The following is a 16,663-nucleotide window of genomic DNA, read 5'->3' on the forward strand; positions in this document are numbered from 1 at the left end:
ATCAGCACCTTTTTCTATATCAGCAGAGGCAGAAAGAGAGAGGAGTGGTCACAAACTCCCAGAACAGGAAGAGCGGGGAGAGAAACCAGTTTTTGTTATCGATCAATGCAAATATGTTTAAAAAGGGCAAGACCTGACATGGGATAGACATACCATTTCACATGAATAATAAAAAGAAAACAATCCTGTTTTGTTTTTACGTCATCACCAGTTAGTATATAACAAAGGGGCAAAAGAAAGTAGCCTTCACTATCTGGTCATATCGCAGCAAGTTAGAAAAGCTTTTTTTCTCTTTTAAATAAATTACAAAAAAGGTGTAACTGGTGTACACAGTCAAATACAAATAAATAGACATCATCTCCTAGTCCCTACCCCCAGCTTCAAGAGCTACGCTGTGAACATGATTCAAGCTGGTATTATTGCTTGCAGCTGAAAATACACCCTCTAATGTTCACATACAGACTGAGTGATTGTATTTAGTTTGCCACCTTCTTTCAAACAAATACAGAAAAGCTGCTCAGTTATAAAAAAAAAAAGAAAAAAGATGGTGTTCTTCAAACGACCTTGACGTATCCTATAGCTGCACAGCTGATTGATTGACTGGTGTAGAAACTGGTTGTCTGATGAGCTCCCTGATTTCTAGGGGTGCAAGTCAATCCTTGTCCTCGTGTCCTTTCCTGCAGCCTTGTGCCACGAGGCTCAACATCATTGATGAGTTTTTATTTAATATCTTGCAAAACACAATTCAAAAGGTCATTTTCTCATTTGCAACAGGAAATTTGAATGGGAGGAAGCCTTCAAAAAGTCATTGTGGTGATTGACAGTGAGGAAACTTTTTATAGACAAAGGTATAGCGACACTGAGGACAGAATCCACAGGAAAGGATGGGAGGGGACAAAGAATAACTTGTACTCCTTGTCCAAGTGAAACCGTTGTTTTCCATTTCCCCTCATGTTTGTATGTAGTATGTGCATAACAAAAACTCAAGTGTAGTATGTCTGGAGGTTTTAAAGAGATCAATGCTGATACAAACTACAGTGTGTTGTAAATGAGCAACTGAAGGCACTGCAAAAGGTTTGACACGAGTGTCTCACCTCTCGACCTCAAATCACCTCCAAGCGACCTTGTGGAATAGATCAGTGGCCCAGCAGATCACTGCACTGCACGTCTCTGTGCTGTGTGGGCTCCTGCAACATGCTGCCAGCAGGAGCTTCGACAAGTGTGACTTTGGTTGTTTTATAACAGACATAAAAACAAAAGCACAAAAAAAACCTCTTAACTGACGTGGTGGTGGCATACTGTTAAGTGCACAGTGAATTGAACGTGTGAGAGAAGCCGAAGCATCAGCTGCTGCTGCTGCTGTCGATTTTGGTCCAAAAGGGAAAACTATAAATATACAAAAAACAGGAATAGCCAGTCCATTAGTAGCAGGATGAGAATGGTCGTTTGTCTAAAAAGACTAAAATATACTTTATCACATGGCCCATTGGTGGAAAAAAAATCCAAAAGGAGGAGGATTTCATTTGAACCCTTTTGCTGTAAACACCAGAGTGCATGTTAATGTTTGTTTTCCTGTTTGCTTATGCATGGATCCCAGAGTAGGTCTGACCAGAGGAAGAAGAAAGCGTAGAGAGGGCCGGGGGGAAAAAAACATCTAAAACCCAACAAGAAAGAAAAGGGGCAATTCAAAAATTCCGTATAAAGGTTCGTGAATAGACAGACGGACAAACACGCTGTTCTGTTACTGTAGAAAAACAAAATGGTAACCAGCATCTCAGAAAACGGCTTGGAAATGTGGGAGAGAGTGAGGGTTCCTGATAGGCTTAAGGCGATTTTGTTCAAGAGGTAGGTAGATGGCTTTAAGCGATTTCCATTTCTCGCTCGATACCCACGTACTTCAGGGCATCTGCTTGGCTATACCTACAAGACAAAGAAAAGCACACACAGGTTTTGGGTTTTAAAAAGGACAGTCTTCTTTTACATATTTTGGACCCATCAGGTGTTAGGAAGTGGCTCATTTGATGCTTCATAACTCAAAACTTCTAAGCATTTAGAGTCAGATCAACTAAATGAAGATTCAAATTCAAATGTATTCTTACCTGTAGTCAAAGAAAAGCTCTTCACCAGTTTGTATCGCTCTCTTGGCAAATATGCCAATTCTGTGATCCCCATTTACCATCATCACTGCAAGTTAGAACACAAGAAGATTATAGTGTGGCTGAGCTTAATACAAAGTGACATTTCAAAATTAGCATAACTGATGTTGCAGTAACCTTCTTTCAGGCAGCATGCCCGAGATCTTTTTTTTTTTTACCCTGTGGTAAGTTAGATTTACAGACTACATACCTTTTTCTACACAGTACTACGACAGTACTACATACCTTTTGCATAGCAATTGGGGTTAACTGAATGATTCGCAAATCTGATCTTGTTGCCTTTCCTGGTGGCGTCAACAACAAAATCTAAGTGCGGAAAAGGAAGGAAAAATAAAAAACAGGAAGTCAGAAGAGAAAAACAAGTCCAATTCAACACAGGACACTGCTTTGTAGACATTCTAGAATGCAGGACATGAGTGTTGCCTGGTTACCATTGTTCAGGTTGAAGAGGAAGCTGCACATGTACTTGTCGTAGACTTTGCCTCTGCGATCAGCCTCATCCTGGGAGATGATCTGGACACACACACACACACACACACACACACACACACACACACACACACACACACACACACATTACTGTGTTATTCCAACCTGGCCATCTGTCTGAGCCTTCTGCTCGATTCTGACTACAGCAGTATTTCAGGTTTACTTCAATGATCACGGGTGACATGCATCTTCAGTGGTACTGATGACCGTACCGATTGGCTAAAGACGGACCCAATCATCAATTTTAAATTGAAAACAGTCTACACCTACAAGAAAAATGTTTCAGAGTACAGCACAGCCACATGTTCTATACAAAATGCAGTGTAGTATCAACAGGTCTCACCTCTCCACAGTACTCAGAGATGAACTCATTCTTCTGCACGGGCTCCTTGATGAAGATGCCCCAGCCAGCCACGTCAGACGGGGCCAACAGCAGGTGCTGGAAAGAGGACAAGACAAAACACAAGCCAATCAAGTTACAGCAAAGAGTCTGGCTTTAGCATCATGACAAAACAACAACATTGACTAAGGGGACTAAATCTTAACCATGCAGCGAATTTACATTGCTGAACAGCTATCAACTTAACTTTTCAGTGCTTACTTGTAAAACACTGTAGAGCCAACAGCAATTCTAGGTAGGCCTAAAACTAGTACAGTGGTTCTTAACCTTTTTTTCTTGAAGCACCCCCTAACCTGTGCCCAAGACAAGCCGCGCACCCCCAATCCAAACGAAAAACTACAATAATTCTTGCTTTAGACATAAATCAATAGGCCTACTTTAATGACATGTACATTAGGTCCAAATATGTTTTAATTTGGTCTTGATTTGGCCTAATTATAATGTTTGGAAGTAGAACTTTCTTAACAACCTCAACACAAACAAAATTCTGTGCAACCCCTGAAATCTTTGGCGCACCCCAGGTTAAGAACCACTGCACTAATAATTACACTGCTTAGTATAAACACTCTTACAGATGTAATTACAACACTAGTGGTATATTACAAGGTTTAAAATGTGTAATGTTATACCACTAGAGTTGTAATTACATTTGTAAGACTACTTCTACATTATCCAACTCTGCAAGCGACCATCTTCTGTGTGGAGTGGCTGTGGTGTACCTTCTTGGCTCCCCTCTGGATGCTGCAGTTCTTGCAGGAGACGTTCTTGCTGTCCCAGTGGTCCGCCGCTCCGCAGGTCAGGCAGAGGTCGGGGTCGCACTCGCGCACCGCCAGGTAGCATGGACACTGCTTGGTGTTGCACTGGGCCTTGCAGCGACACCCAGGGAAGCGGTTCTGACCTGTATCACCCACATAACAATGGACAACTTCAGAACGTGAGCAGAGAAGTTTTTGGGCTTCTGTACCTGTACAGAAGTGTATTATTCTGACAATCGATTGTTTTATGGCCCAGGACTTATTCACCCCCTAGACATTAACTGACTAATGCTTAACTAAGAAAGCTGCAACTCCGCACTCCCTCTTCAAAAGGCAGGAGGTAACAGGTGAGCCACAGCACAACAGTCACTTCCTGTGGTGAACTCCTTTCTAAACTGTCACATTCACAAGGTGAACCGCTTTCTGAACTGAATCATGAGTCTCGTTGTCTGTGGAGAGGGTAACGGAGCAGAAGCAGAGTGGGCACCTGTCCGTCTGTCAGCCATCATGCTGCCCAGCTAACCATCCATGTGGTGCTTGTACACCATTTTTCAGGAGGTCACACCCTGCATATAATATTTTTAATTGCACACACGTTTCGGCGTGTGCCTTCTTCAGTGTTGCGTTTGTGCAATTAAAAACACTATATGCAACTTGTGGCCTCTTTTCTTGAAAAATTGAGTTGACAATTTGGGCTTGATGAACACTCACACTCAGAGCTGCACTGGCAGAATTTCTCGCAGAAGTTCTGCGCGGTGACGCAGGGGCAGGAGCTGTCACAGGGCTGCCGCGGGTGGTCACATGGCTGGTAGTTGTACACGTGATTGGATGAGCCATCTGCTATCAGATATGAGGAGAAACAAAACAGAAAAATATATATGTGTAGCTGCAAAGCCAAAGTAACAAATAATAAAATAAATGAAATAAAACAAAAATGTTTGTGCTAAAAGAGTAGAAGAATAATCCATACGGACCTTTTTTCAGCTGAATTTTTCGACAATGTGTGGCCCACAACCTAGAGGAAGAAAATATTTAAGACCGAATGGTAAATAAAAGTCAGATGAGTGGATTAAAAAGAGGAAAGCAGGATGAGCAAAAGTAACGATATTGAACAACTGAGCTCATGTCCTGTACCTATGTGGTATGTCCTGTACTCGTGTGTGTGTGTGTGTGTGTGTGTGTGTGTGTGTGTGTGTGTGTGTGTGTGTGTGTGTGTGTGTGTGTGTGTGTGTGTGTACCTGTGTTTCCTCTTCTTCTTCCTAGGGGGTGTGTCTTCGTCCTCAGCAGGTGCAGGGATGATGCTCGACTCCTTCACACGGAACTCATATACCTGGACACGCGGGAACATTTTGTTTTTAAGATCATTAAGAGTGTTATTTTTAAGGTGAGCAATATGAGCATAAGCCCATTATCCAGCAGCCCTAGTGGAAGGGCCTGAGTAGAGGTGTGTCTGACCTGTCTGCAGGTCTTGGTGGTGATGAGGCGTGCGATGGCACAGTAGTTGTCGTAGTAGGTGCCGATGAGCACCCTGAAGAGGGAGGCCTCAGCCCCGCTCCACTCCACATCCTCACCCTCAACACTCAGCTTCAGCTTCACAGGCGTCTGGCAACGGGAGTTCGCCTCTGAGGACACACAAAGCAACATGAAGGATGTTAAGGCCTGCACATCCAAACATCTGAAAGTCTGCTTTATTTTCAGTTTCACGGGAGACATACAAATTATGTTCCTCACTGTCCTATATGCAACAAGACAGGACAACTGGGCAAATTAGCCTTCAGGTAACTGACAACTGAATGAACTGTTGGATGCCCTGCTTGTGGTCTCAAACGCACACACACACACACAGACACAACATTGTGAGGAGCTAGTAAGGGCTAGACAGAGATTAGGAATTACTGCTATACCTAAAATAATGTAATGAAAACGAAAATGTGGTTACACTTTATTTGACGCCAGCGTCATGTGTATGACAGAACAGTGTCATGACACAGTCATGGATGAGTCAAACATGATGTCATTATCATAAACATTTTATGGTCATGAAAAGTTGACATTGTTAGGGCCGCCTTTACCATAACCACATAAGTCATAAAATGTTCAACATTGACAATGTTTATGACACATGCGTGACTGTGTTACAACACTTATGAAACTTGACGCCAGCATCATACATATGACATTAAGTAAAGTGTTGCCATCAATACTGCCCTACAATATCAGAACGCAGCATCTTGAAAATGGTCGAAAATGGGTTTAGACCGGAAATTGGCTTTAAAATACCTTCTTTTTCTTGTGTTAAATTATTTTGGTCCAACTTGGTCCCGTTTCAGAAAAAAACGATAAAAAAACGATTATACTGCGCTTTTTGGTTTTAGGAGGTTACGTCGTACTAGCCAAGAATGCAGTATAATGCAGTATAATGAGCATTATACAATAGTTAGATCCGGTCAATTTATTTTGCGATATCTGATTGGATGAGACGCGTTCTACTGGCATTCTACGCGTCGGTATGGAGGATGATGTCTAGGTGGACATCATCCCCGGAGACTCATCACACCTAATAATCACTCCGCCGTGGATAGAATGTAACCAGGGCCGCGCATTTTGAACTCGCCATCATTCTATCTCATAGTCTACTGCGGAGAAAGTGAATGTAACCAGGGCTGCGTAGTTTGAACTCACCATCATTCTATTCCATTGTTCTATGCTGGACTAAGTTGGGCGCACGCACGCCCGCATGACAGAGACGCGTATCCCAGTTGGTAGCTGGATTCTGGCAGAGAGGAAAGAAGTTATCTGATTCTAGTGCAGTTGTCTGGGCAGTTGGCACACCTCTGCGACCGCTATTTCGTAGTCTTTTGAAGGCAATCTAACACATATAGCCTACGTTAAATATCTGTTCATACACGGAAGATAGTTTCAAACTGGAGATATGCGGGACAACGGACACTTTTTTGACACAGCTACAGAAAGGCTATGTCAGTCTCCTGCAGTGTATGAGAACTGCTATAATCGGATCTCATTTGCGCTGCGGGAGAGGGAATGACGAGGAAGAGATGCCTTAAAAATATAGCCTAGGCTATCTTGCCATCCACCACGTGCAAATCAATTAATAGTAGCCTACAAGGAAGGAAGATACCGTGGATACCTGGAAGGAAGATACCGTGTGCCATGCAATTTAAAATGATGGCCGCTTGGAACTGGAATGAGTTGCCTTTTAGTTTATTGGGAGGGAAACCGTGAACCCATCTCGGGTTCGCACCCACATCAGACGTTTGCCTATGAAAGTGTTTCAGTAGCAAAGTTGTAGCCTGCAGTAGCCTAAAGCAGACATCGGGATATCATAGGCCTACAAGGGATTGTTTTGTGTGGTTGTGCGTGTGAAAACAGCGCTCGGATCTCATGCGGCACTGGAGAGGGAAAGACGAGGTGTGTCTTTACGCAGCTATCAGCAAGTTTTGTGGTCCACAAAAACGTGAAAATCAATGTCGGCCAAAAGGCTTAAAAGTAGGCCTAGGCATCTAACTAAAATGTTGAAGTTGCACAGTGTTTTCATTTATCATGCATCATTTCAGTAGGCTAAGCGAAGCCCAGTCGCAGTCCACACAGAAATGCACTTCAGACCGTTTCATGGAACTTTGCGCGCTGGCGCTGTCAGCTCGTCATTGCATAGCAACCATACAATCAATTCGGAACTACTTTGCTTAGCGGAGCAGGTAAACAAAGTATGATGAAGGTAACTAATAAACATGAATTCGAACATTTATTCTGGTATTTTGTTGGCAATTGAACTATTGTATAAAAGCAATATGACCCTCGTGGTCGGGATGATGTGCACTGACATCCTCCCTGGTGTGATTGCCGACGGCACTCAGCCTTCGGCTTCGTGCCTATGGCCGAACCACACCAGGGAGGATGTCAGTGCACATCATCCCTCCCACTCGAGTCATATTGCTTAAATATACTGCACTTCTCCATTGACACCGTGGTTTTGGTGTAGACAGTAATACCACAACAGAACACAGTATAATGATTTTTCAGCTAAAAAGTAATGAGAATGTTGGGTTTTTTTGCTTTTTCTTGTGTGCATAAATTTCCATCATAAAAAAGTATTATATGGAAGTGTCATCACCATTTTACCTCCAACACAGTTGCGTGGCCAGAAAGGAAACTTTAAAGCCTTTTTTCTCAGTTTGCCATTTCGAATTATACTGCGTTCTGAAATTGTAAGGCAGAATACAGTTCCGTGTTCACTATTCTCTATTCACTATTCTCTGACCCATAATTTCAGGTACTTCAAGTGGAATCTCACAGCTCTGCACGCACGCACGCACACGCACGCACACACGCACGCACACACTGTGTACCTGAGGAGCTGGTGGTCTCGTCCTTCTTGTCATCATCGTCCTTGTCATTGGAGTCGGTCCCGTCGGCTCCTCCCTCGCGGTCGCTGTCCGTGTCCTTGGCGTCCTGGCTCACAGTGGGCGTGCTCGGCCGGCTGCTGCTGTTTGGCTGTCGCCCTCGACGACGCCCCGGAGGCCGCTTGGAGGGCGTCTTGGCCCGCTCTGGAACCACATCGCCACTGCCGCTGCCGCCGCCACCATTACTGCCACCACCACCACCACCACTGCCACCACCTGAGTACTCGCGCACCACCCCATCCTGAACACAGAAAATCACATTTAATACGCACCCCATCTTAAAATTCAAATGATCAAAAAAAGTGGTATTGCATTCAGTTCTCCAAAGCAGCAGGGAACAAAACGGAAGGAAATAGTCCTTCTGATTGCTGACTGGTTCCCAGAGTACTTTACAATTAGGACAACAAAAAATACACCCAACACCTTGACTAGATCCCCAGAAAAGACAAAGATTTTGTATTGGTTTTCATGCTACATACACGTGAAAGTGGCAAAACATGGCCACAGTCAACAGTCAAAACAGTCAACAGCAACACACACAAACTATTATTTTGATTTGAAGAAAACTATTTCAAGGCTCCCCCAGTGGGTCCTGGCCAGCAGTTTGAGAATCACTGTATTAGAGAAACAGACGTGATTCCTCCCCACCTGCAGCAGGTACATGTAGCAGTCTCCTCCGCAGGGTTTACTGTCCACCAGGTTCTCCATGTTCTTGCGTTTATACGTGTTTGGGGTGGCATGGAAGGCTGGGGGGGAGGGGGTAGAACAACAAGGTCAAAACCCTCATCTAATCTTTAGCTGGAAAATTGTAATACACAACCACACCACTATGAATGAGAATGATCTTTACATGCATCGTGCACAACTACTGTCACTCATGGGCACAGGTGTCAAATGTGGGTAGAGATGTTAAAAATGACAGACGAGTAAGCTTCTCTCCCAACCTTCAGCACTCAATTAACTAGCAATTAGCAGATTCAAGAGCTTCTTAGATCAAATTTGCGTGGGAGGAGATTATCTCGCTCTCGTCACCCATGATTGGCACCTGTGCACACTCATGACTGACACATCACAAACCACAACACACACACACAATATTTTTGTTGGAAGGATGAATGAGAGGGGTCACACACACTCACGGTGCAGGAAACAGTCGTATTTGAAGCAGCGTCGGCAGAAGAGCGTGTGGAAGGAGTGCAGGCTCTGCTCGCGCTGCACCGACTTGGCGTTTGGTCCGTCGATGTTGGGCGTGCACTCGGGAGGCAGGGCCCCAGGCAGCTGCTGCTCAGTCAGCTCCTTATACCTGAAGGAAAACACACACACACACACACACACACACACACGCACACACACACACACGAGGAGAGAGGAGACACGGGAGGGAGAGAGAGTGAGGGGAAAGAGAGATGGATATAAGAGATAGAAGAGGAGAAAAAGATGGACAGAAGGGTAAGGAAGTAAAGAAAGAAGTAAAGAAAGAAGTAAAGAAAGAAAGAAAGAAAGAAAGAAAGAAAGAAAGAAAGAAAGAAAGAAAGAAAGAAGTGTGAGAGAAGAGTATGTCTCATCGGTTGAGTGCCAGAAAAAAGCAACTCCCAAATTCACAGCACATTTTCACATCTTAAATACACACAAAGCTGCTGATTTTTTATATACTGTAACTTGTCACATTGCCCAAGAACAACTATGAAGTGATAAATCAGGTAAGGAGAGGGGAGAGGGGAGAGGGCAGTGTGCGCTAGTTGACAAGCTGAGGAGGATCACTCACTTCTCCTTCAGCTCCTCAGGGGTGCCTTTGTCGGGGAACATGGAGGAAATGGCCTCGAAAATCTTATCAGAGGGGAACTTTTTGGAGCAGTCATTAGTCCTACCTGCAACACAGAGCAACAAGAAACGCTTTAAAAACACAAACGAAATGGTAGCCCACCAAAGGGGGTGATTAATCATTACATTGTTACCATTACATGACCTTGCGCTACTTTGATGTTTTTATCCAAGGCGACTTAGTCATTATTTTAGCAGGGTTTTGCTTGCAGTCCCTGGAGCGATGTGGAGTTAGGTGCCTTGCTCAAGGGCACTTCAGCCATGGATGGAGGTGCAGGGAGAGGTCAGGTGGGATTCATACCTACAACCCCCAGATTGACAGACCAACTCCCTAACCACTAGGCCAGAGCTGCATTAATACCAATATTTCTACACCTGACACTACTCAAACGTCTGAATTCAGGCACCATTCCCGAGATCTTACAGCACTGAATATAGCACTACATAATGAGACAATGATTCACCAGGAACAGCTGGTTATGGCAAATGTGGATAAGGTTACACATATGCAGATATTTTTAAATGCAGATATTTTTACCCATTTACCTGTAAACACGACATGTGGATAACAATAAAAACTCCATTGTGACAGGTGCGTTTTAGCCCCCTAAATGGGATATTTTTTAAAACCAGCGCTTTGAAATGGGCATTCAAAAACTCCATTTACATGTAAACGAGAGGCCAAAACCAACACGCTTTAAAAATATATCCATGTAGAGTATGCTAAGAAAGCCTGTTAGTTAATGGATGTGATGTCCTGAGGTCATGACTGCCTGTCTCACCCTCAGAGTTGCCCTGCTGGTCCTTGCGAGAGTCCTCAGGGTCGTATTTGGCGTCCATGTTGTCAGCCTTGTCCAGCTTGAAGTCCTGCTCGTCCTCATCATCGTCATCCTCGTAGTCACTGTACTGGTTCAGGGCGCCCACCAGCTCCACAAAGATCTCGTCGTTTATGAAGCCGCACTCTAAAATAACCAAGATTTTATCCATGACTTTACATTACACTCAACTGACGCTTTTATCCAAAGAGAACAGCAAAAAATGTCGGCTGAATGTAAACCAGTCCTTACCTCGGTCCCCATGAACTTTGCCATCATAGTTTTTGATCAGCTCCTCAATGAAAGTGCCATCTTGGTCGAGGATTTCATCACCCATGTACGGGATGTTATGCAGAACTGTCTCATCCTCTACCTGAAGACGCAGATATAGCCAACCATGAGTTTCAGCCAGCACAATGCTTTAACTTTCTTTGATTCTAATTATTCAATGTTTTTTCTTCATTTCATGTTTTCTTTATTGCTGCTTTTACCCTTTCCCCCATTTCTTATTGTGACTCATTTATTTTTTCCATTTAATTTGCTCTGTTCTCATACTTTTATTGTATGAAATGCACTATACAAATAAATTTGCCTTGCCTTACACAAATACACTAGTCTTTCAGCCATCTCTGAGGAAATCACTTCACGTTGATCACAGAAGCATTAAAGCAGCACTATTTGATTTACTCAAGGTAAAGGAAGGTTCATAGGTAGACTGCTTAAAAAATGCTCATTACAGGGTGAAAGAACATCGTCTCAAGGGCCAAAATGATGTGTAGGGGGAAAACCAAGCTTCCAAGTTGGCTCGTGCTGGAACAGCAGCATTTCATACATTTTTCTCAGGTGTTACTTTACTGCACCGGGTCACTTCAAGGCTTGGTGACACTATAGAACATCTTAATTGTGTGGCAGCGTTGCCATACATTTGTGCTGGAAATCTGCAGTGGTAAATGGGAGGATTGATGGTTGTTTGGGAGAATACTTACGGTTAACATTTCGCTTTTGTGGTTTTAAAATAGATAAAAAACACACAGATAGAATAATAAAAAAGATCATATGTAACAGCAATGCTATACCATGAAGTTCTGCTGCAGGGGGGACCAGGAGTACATGACGGGGACGGAGGCGACGGCGTTCAGGGTCTTCAGGGGGATGACTTGCCGCTGGAACTCTGAGAAGCCGCTGTCCACCGTACACTGCCATTTTGGACACACATGTGACAATGGTGATTTACTACATTTCTGACATTAAAACAGCACAGGCCCCAAGAGAGGCCCATAACATGATATATATGGGACGCCAACCGTGTGTGCGTGTGTGTGTGTGTGCATTGTCCGCAAGCCTGAGGTTGTGTGCGAGTTCAAATTTGTGTTTCTGGGTGTGAATATTCGTGTGTGTGTGTGTGTGTGTGTGTGTGTGTGTGTGTGTGTGTGTGTGTGTGTGTGTGTGTGTGTGTGTGTGAGTGTGAGAGACCCTTCGCAGTCAGGCTTATGCTATTATGCAGGTTTGCTGTTTTTGGAGTTTTACCTATTAACAATACATTTAGAAGTGATTAAAAAAACATGCAAGTCTAGTATTCCTTTAATGTTGGTCCTTTCTAATTAGCCCATAACCATCTTCCTTGCATCTTCTATGTACCCTCCATTGTCCCCAAAACCTTTACTGTTCTTCAATACCAAAACACTGTTAATTGTCCCTTTGTAGAACTGTTATGTCTAAATCAGACATAACTTGCTCAATACGAAGTTCCAACTCCTCTTCGCTTGTGTAGTGCATTCCATCTGCATAGAGCCACTGATTGACCTACAAGAGGTTCAGTGTGGATAAGGTCAGGAGACTGAGATGGTCAATCCATGAATTGCTTCCTCTTGAAGCCTTTGGGGGGGGGTAAGAAGGATGTGTTGAACCTTGCAGCGTGAGATGGAGCTTTATCCACCATGAAAATTAAGTTGTTCTTCAAGGTGCTTGATTTCCTGCTGAACCACACCCTGAAATCCACCTCTAAAACCTTCACATTTTTCTACATAAATTCTGAAATATTGATCATAGGTCTGCAGAAATCAGTGTTTATATGCACATCCTTAATAGGGTTTACCATTATAAAGCAGAAGACAACACCATCAATATCTTTAAAATAATACTCACATTTTTTTGTTTTTTTGCATAATAGCATTTGCCAGACTGTACAACAGTTCATAGTTGTGTAGAACTATGTTCGTAAAGGGACTTCCGTGACTATTTGAGTGTTCCACTTGGGGAAGGGCACACATTAAGGGGCTTCGCATGATTTTGTGAATGTTATTGTAGTGTGTGTGTGTGTGTGTGTGTGTGTGTGTGCATGGCATCAGTACTCACCTCGCGCGTCCCTCGTAAGGAGCTGACTGAGGTCATGATGTGTACGGGCTGGATGCGCCGCGTCTTCCACTCCTGGTTCAAGATGTCCGTGCGCTCCATAATCTTCTGCCTGTTGGAGTTAAACATGCTCTGTGGAAGAAGAGGAAAAAGAACAAAAATGTTGTGTCCTGAAAACAAGCAGGAATTCAGAGCACTTGAGGGTGTTCATCTTTTTTCCTTGGTGCTCATCAGTGTAGGGACTCTCAAACTTGTACAGGGTAGAGGAAATGTGAGGCACTCAAGGTTGCAATTTTTATTCTTTTTTACTGGGGTAACAATGTCCACGCGTTTCAGCCCATGTGGCCTTTTTCAGGGTGCATCAATGCAGGCTGCTTGAATGTTGGTTCCTTTTTTTGTCTCGTGAATTATGCAGCCACCAAAACACGTGGATCATGGAGGTTGATCCCACAAAACTCCTCCCAAGTGAGGTGGGGGGTCCATCTGTGCCCCCTCTAACCCTCCTGACCTCATAACAAGCCAACACCCCCTTGACCTCATCCCAAGCCTGTCAACACCATGCACTTGATTTAGTACTCATATATCTCATCTAGAGAGCAACAATACTCTATGCATGTTGGTTTCACGGTGATGGTGCCATTACCTGCACCCTAGTACCCACCTTGATTTCGTCTGCCCTCCTGAAGCGCTTGAGCTGCCTCAGCCGCATGTACTCCGACTTCACCCGCTTCCTCCAGCACACGGGGCGCTTCTCCGACCGCTTCCCTGTCAAGCCCATTGCTTCCCTGCGCACGCGCACACACACACACACATACACACACAATCTTTACTAGCTTATTCACAGTATCATCACAAGGTCCTCCAGCAGTTTGATCACATCCTTATGACAGACAATACATGCATTATTTATTTTCTGTTTCCAACCAATGGTTTACATGAAGTGGGAGTAAAACTTTCTGGCAATCTGACAGATGACATGAACAATAAACAAGACAAGACCACTTGCAATTGAAAAGCTAGTGCTCTTCTCTACAATAGTCTTAATTTGTGCTATGATGAGTGACAAGTTTTTGTTTTTTTTTGTGACAGACAGCTTTACTCTCCAGTATGCAATTAAGTCTCCGACATATTTGCCAGCAGGGTAGAAATGTGCCTTCATTTCTGTGTGTTATGGACAAAAATGGGACGTAGCCAGGGGAGAAATCTGCTCTTTAAATGTCAAACACCCATATGACCATTTCTTCCCCAGAACACATAGCTACTACATACTTCCACTATTACTACCGCACACACTACTACTGCCTTTTTGCAAGCTTGCGTGCAAGGATGAGAGATTATTCATGGACTGCTTCGTGTTTCATTGACCTGTGAAACAGACAGCAAACATACAGAATAGGTTGTGGTTCAACATTCAAATGAACTTTCTTTGCACAAGGTGCTTCCATGCAGAACTACAATACCACCGGTATGAACACAGAGTCACTTCATGGCATTGCAGCAGCGCCCCTGCTGTCAGAGACGGGACTCGTCTGCAAAGCATATTCATAGCATTCGAGATCAAAACAACTGTATCAAGGCACCAGTTGTTCTACTGGTTAGATCCTTCACATACACTTGCGTTTCAAGCAGCATTAATTCAACAGAACGTTTGAACACAATCAAGCTGTCCAGAATTGGGCTGCCTGCTTTGACAGTCACAGTTAGCCAGCTGGGTTGCTAATCTGAACTCATTGCCCCCTTGTAATGTTTTGTTCTTATGATTACAGCCATTGAGCAGACCCTAGCTCACATCGTCGACCCATTTGCTATGCTGGATCGATTTGGTCCATTTTCAGGATTGTGTCAGTGAAGAGCAGCGGAAATAACGTGGTAACTATTCCAATTAGCTGGACGATGACCTGTTGTCTAGGTTGTTCATTTTTTGATGAGCAGACAGCGTTCAAGTTTTAAGGGTCCATCATCATGGATGAAATGGGGCTCCGCCAACCAGCCTGGTTTGACTCAACAGATCCGCACACAACTCAATTAAGTTGAAATTAATGAAGTTACCCAGTAGTGCAGCTGCTTCTTTTAGTGGCATCATTTAATTTCGTGTTACTGGACAATGGCGTTTTACCACGTATCCGTCAAGCAACGAACCGTTGGGTAGGCTAATGCACATTGGCTTGGTGTCAACACTGGTATGAATTATAATTTAGACCACAATGTCTGGCCACCTGCTGTAGAATTAAGTAGCTTCTAATTTAGGGTGATTTGACAATCGAAATGTCAATCTGGCTAGCGTTGCATGCTAACACTTCTCAACTTCATGGACCATCCAAACCAAATCTTTCTTTAGAACCAAATAGATAACCAGTGTTATCAATGTCATGCAACCGTCGAATAGTGACTACAGACGGACAGGTCTTTTAAAAAAGAATGAAGTGAATATGTTTGCAATCACGGTTGTCACAAAAGAACCCATGGGGTATCCATGTTAGCGGGCTATGGCTAACTTTTGTATCGCTGTCTTTCTTACCTTCAAGCTAATGTTAGCGAACCGCGTGCCAATTTTTTAGAGGGATGTCAGCTGTCGCCAACTGTACAATTAGTACCTGAATAAACTCCGGAACAGTTGGCACACCTGGACAGATGTACACAGTACTCGGCAAAGTCACAATTGTTTATACAGCCAACTGCAGAATTCCTTGAACAAACATTAGCCATCCGAGACCACCCGGTGCTTGAATTTCAAAGCCATCCTGCTAGCATTCAATTACAGACCAAAATATTTGACTGTTGGCTACAACGAAAATGACAGCAGAGACAACATGTTGCAGTGCGTTGGGATTCTCACCTGCAGGTGAGGTTTCCTCCACATTCAAAGAAATGACCTGAGATATGTTTCTCTAACCCGCCAGTTCCAGATTAGTGGCTAGCCGACAGAGCTAGCAAAAAAAAGAATCAAATCACCTCCGCGCGTCCGCGACTGGCAATACCGGTGAGGGGGAAAATGAACACTTAGAATGAAAACATATATTAATTCTGGAATGTGTGTCACAGCGTTTCTTGCATTAAAAGGTAATTAGAAGTCAAGCCACAGACAATACTCCTATGCCCTATCTGCTTATGCTTGATATATCAATATTCCCGTTTGAATAACTATTCCAACCCTCTTTCGCCGTGTCTTTCACTCAGAATTCGCCGCCCACTTCGAACACTGCAGATTCAACGAGCGCCAAACATATTGCCCTATCATAAGGAACGATAATTCAGCATCTCAATGTCACAAGATCCGACTGGTTAATCTAACTGCCTACTCGGACCAATCAGATGCGAGTCTGCCCTGGGGGCCCCGGTGTGGGGGACATGTGGAGAACTTCTCTTTGTTCTAAATGCACACAGCGACGGGATTTTTGAGGCAGACAGGAACCTGTTCAACACAAGGCGTTGAGGAGGCTTTCCAGAATAAAAT

At 43.8% G+C, this 16,663-nt stretch overlaps 1 protein-coding gene across 4 annotated transcripts; it reads right to left on the bottom strand.

The window, feature by feature from the left end:
* Positions 1-704: 704 nt before the first annotated feature.
* Positions 705-16,373, bottom strand: ezh2 (enhancer of zeste 2 polycomb repressive complex 2 subunit). Of its 4 annotated transcripts, none has more exons than XM_063207352.1 (20): positions 16,046-16,373; positions 13,871-13,994; positions 13,213-13,341; positions 11,934-12,053; positions 11,110-11,230; positions 10,825-11,004; positions 9,987-10,089; positions 9,361-9,524; positions 8,870-8,967; positions 8,168-8,462; positions 5,256-5,422; positions 5,039-5,130; positions 4,775-4,815; positions 4,512-4,637; positions 3,765-3,943; positions 2,989-3,084; positions 2,588-2,669; positions 2,382-2,462; positions 2,100-2,184; positions 705-1,920 (listed from the first exon to the last, which is right to left on the bottom strand). In XM_063207352.1, the coding sequence occupies exons 2-20, from the start codon at positions 13,985-13,987 to the stop codon at positions 1,860-1,862; spliced, it is 2,337 nt and encodes a 778-aa protein (XP_063063422.1). In that variant the 5' UTR covers positions 13,988-13,994; positions 16,046-16,373; the 3' UTR covers positions 705-1,859. The 4 variants fall into 4 exon arrangements, with proteins under 4 accessions (XP_063063422.1, XP_063063421.1, XP_063063420.1 ...); XM_063207351.1 differs by having other exon boundaries at positions 4,512-4,640; XM_063207350.1 differs by having other exon boundaries at positions 9,355-9,524.
* Positions 16,374-16,663: the final 290 nt, after the last annotated feature.

This window comes from Engraulis encrasicolus, chromosome 9, assembly GCF_034702125.1.
Source record: "Engraulis encrasicolus isolate BLACKSEA-1 chromosome 9, IST_EnEncr_1.0, whole genome shotgun sequence".
NCBI lineage: Eukaryota > Metazoa > Chordata > Actinopteri > Clupeiformes > Engraulidae > Engraulis > Engraulis encrasicolus.

What these genes read in the sequence shown, in the direction of transcription:
- ezh2 (XM_063207349.1), bottom strand. Translation starts at nt 13,987, where the DNA reads ATGGGCTTGACAGGGAAGCGGTCGGAGAAGCGCCCCGTGTGCTGGAGG. An exon ending in CCCTGCAGCAGAACTTCATG is followed by an intron (nt 11,231 to 11,933) that starts GTATAGCATTGC and finishes CTGCGTCTTCAG; the next exon opens with GTAGAGGATGAGACAGTTCT. An exon ending in AAGAAGAAGAGGAAACACAG is followed by an intron (nt 4,816 to 5,038) that starts GTACACACACAC and finishes TTCTTCCTCTAG; the next exon opens with GTTGTGGGCCACACATTGTC.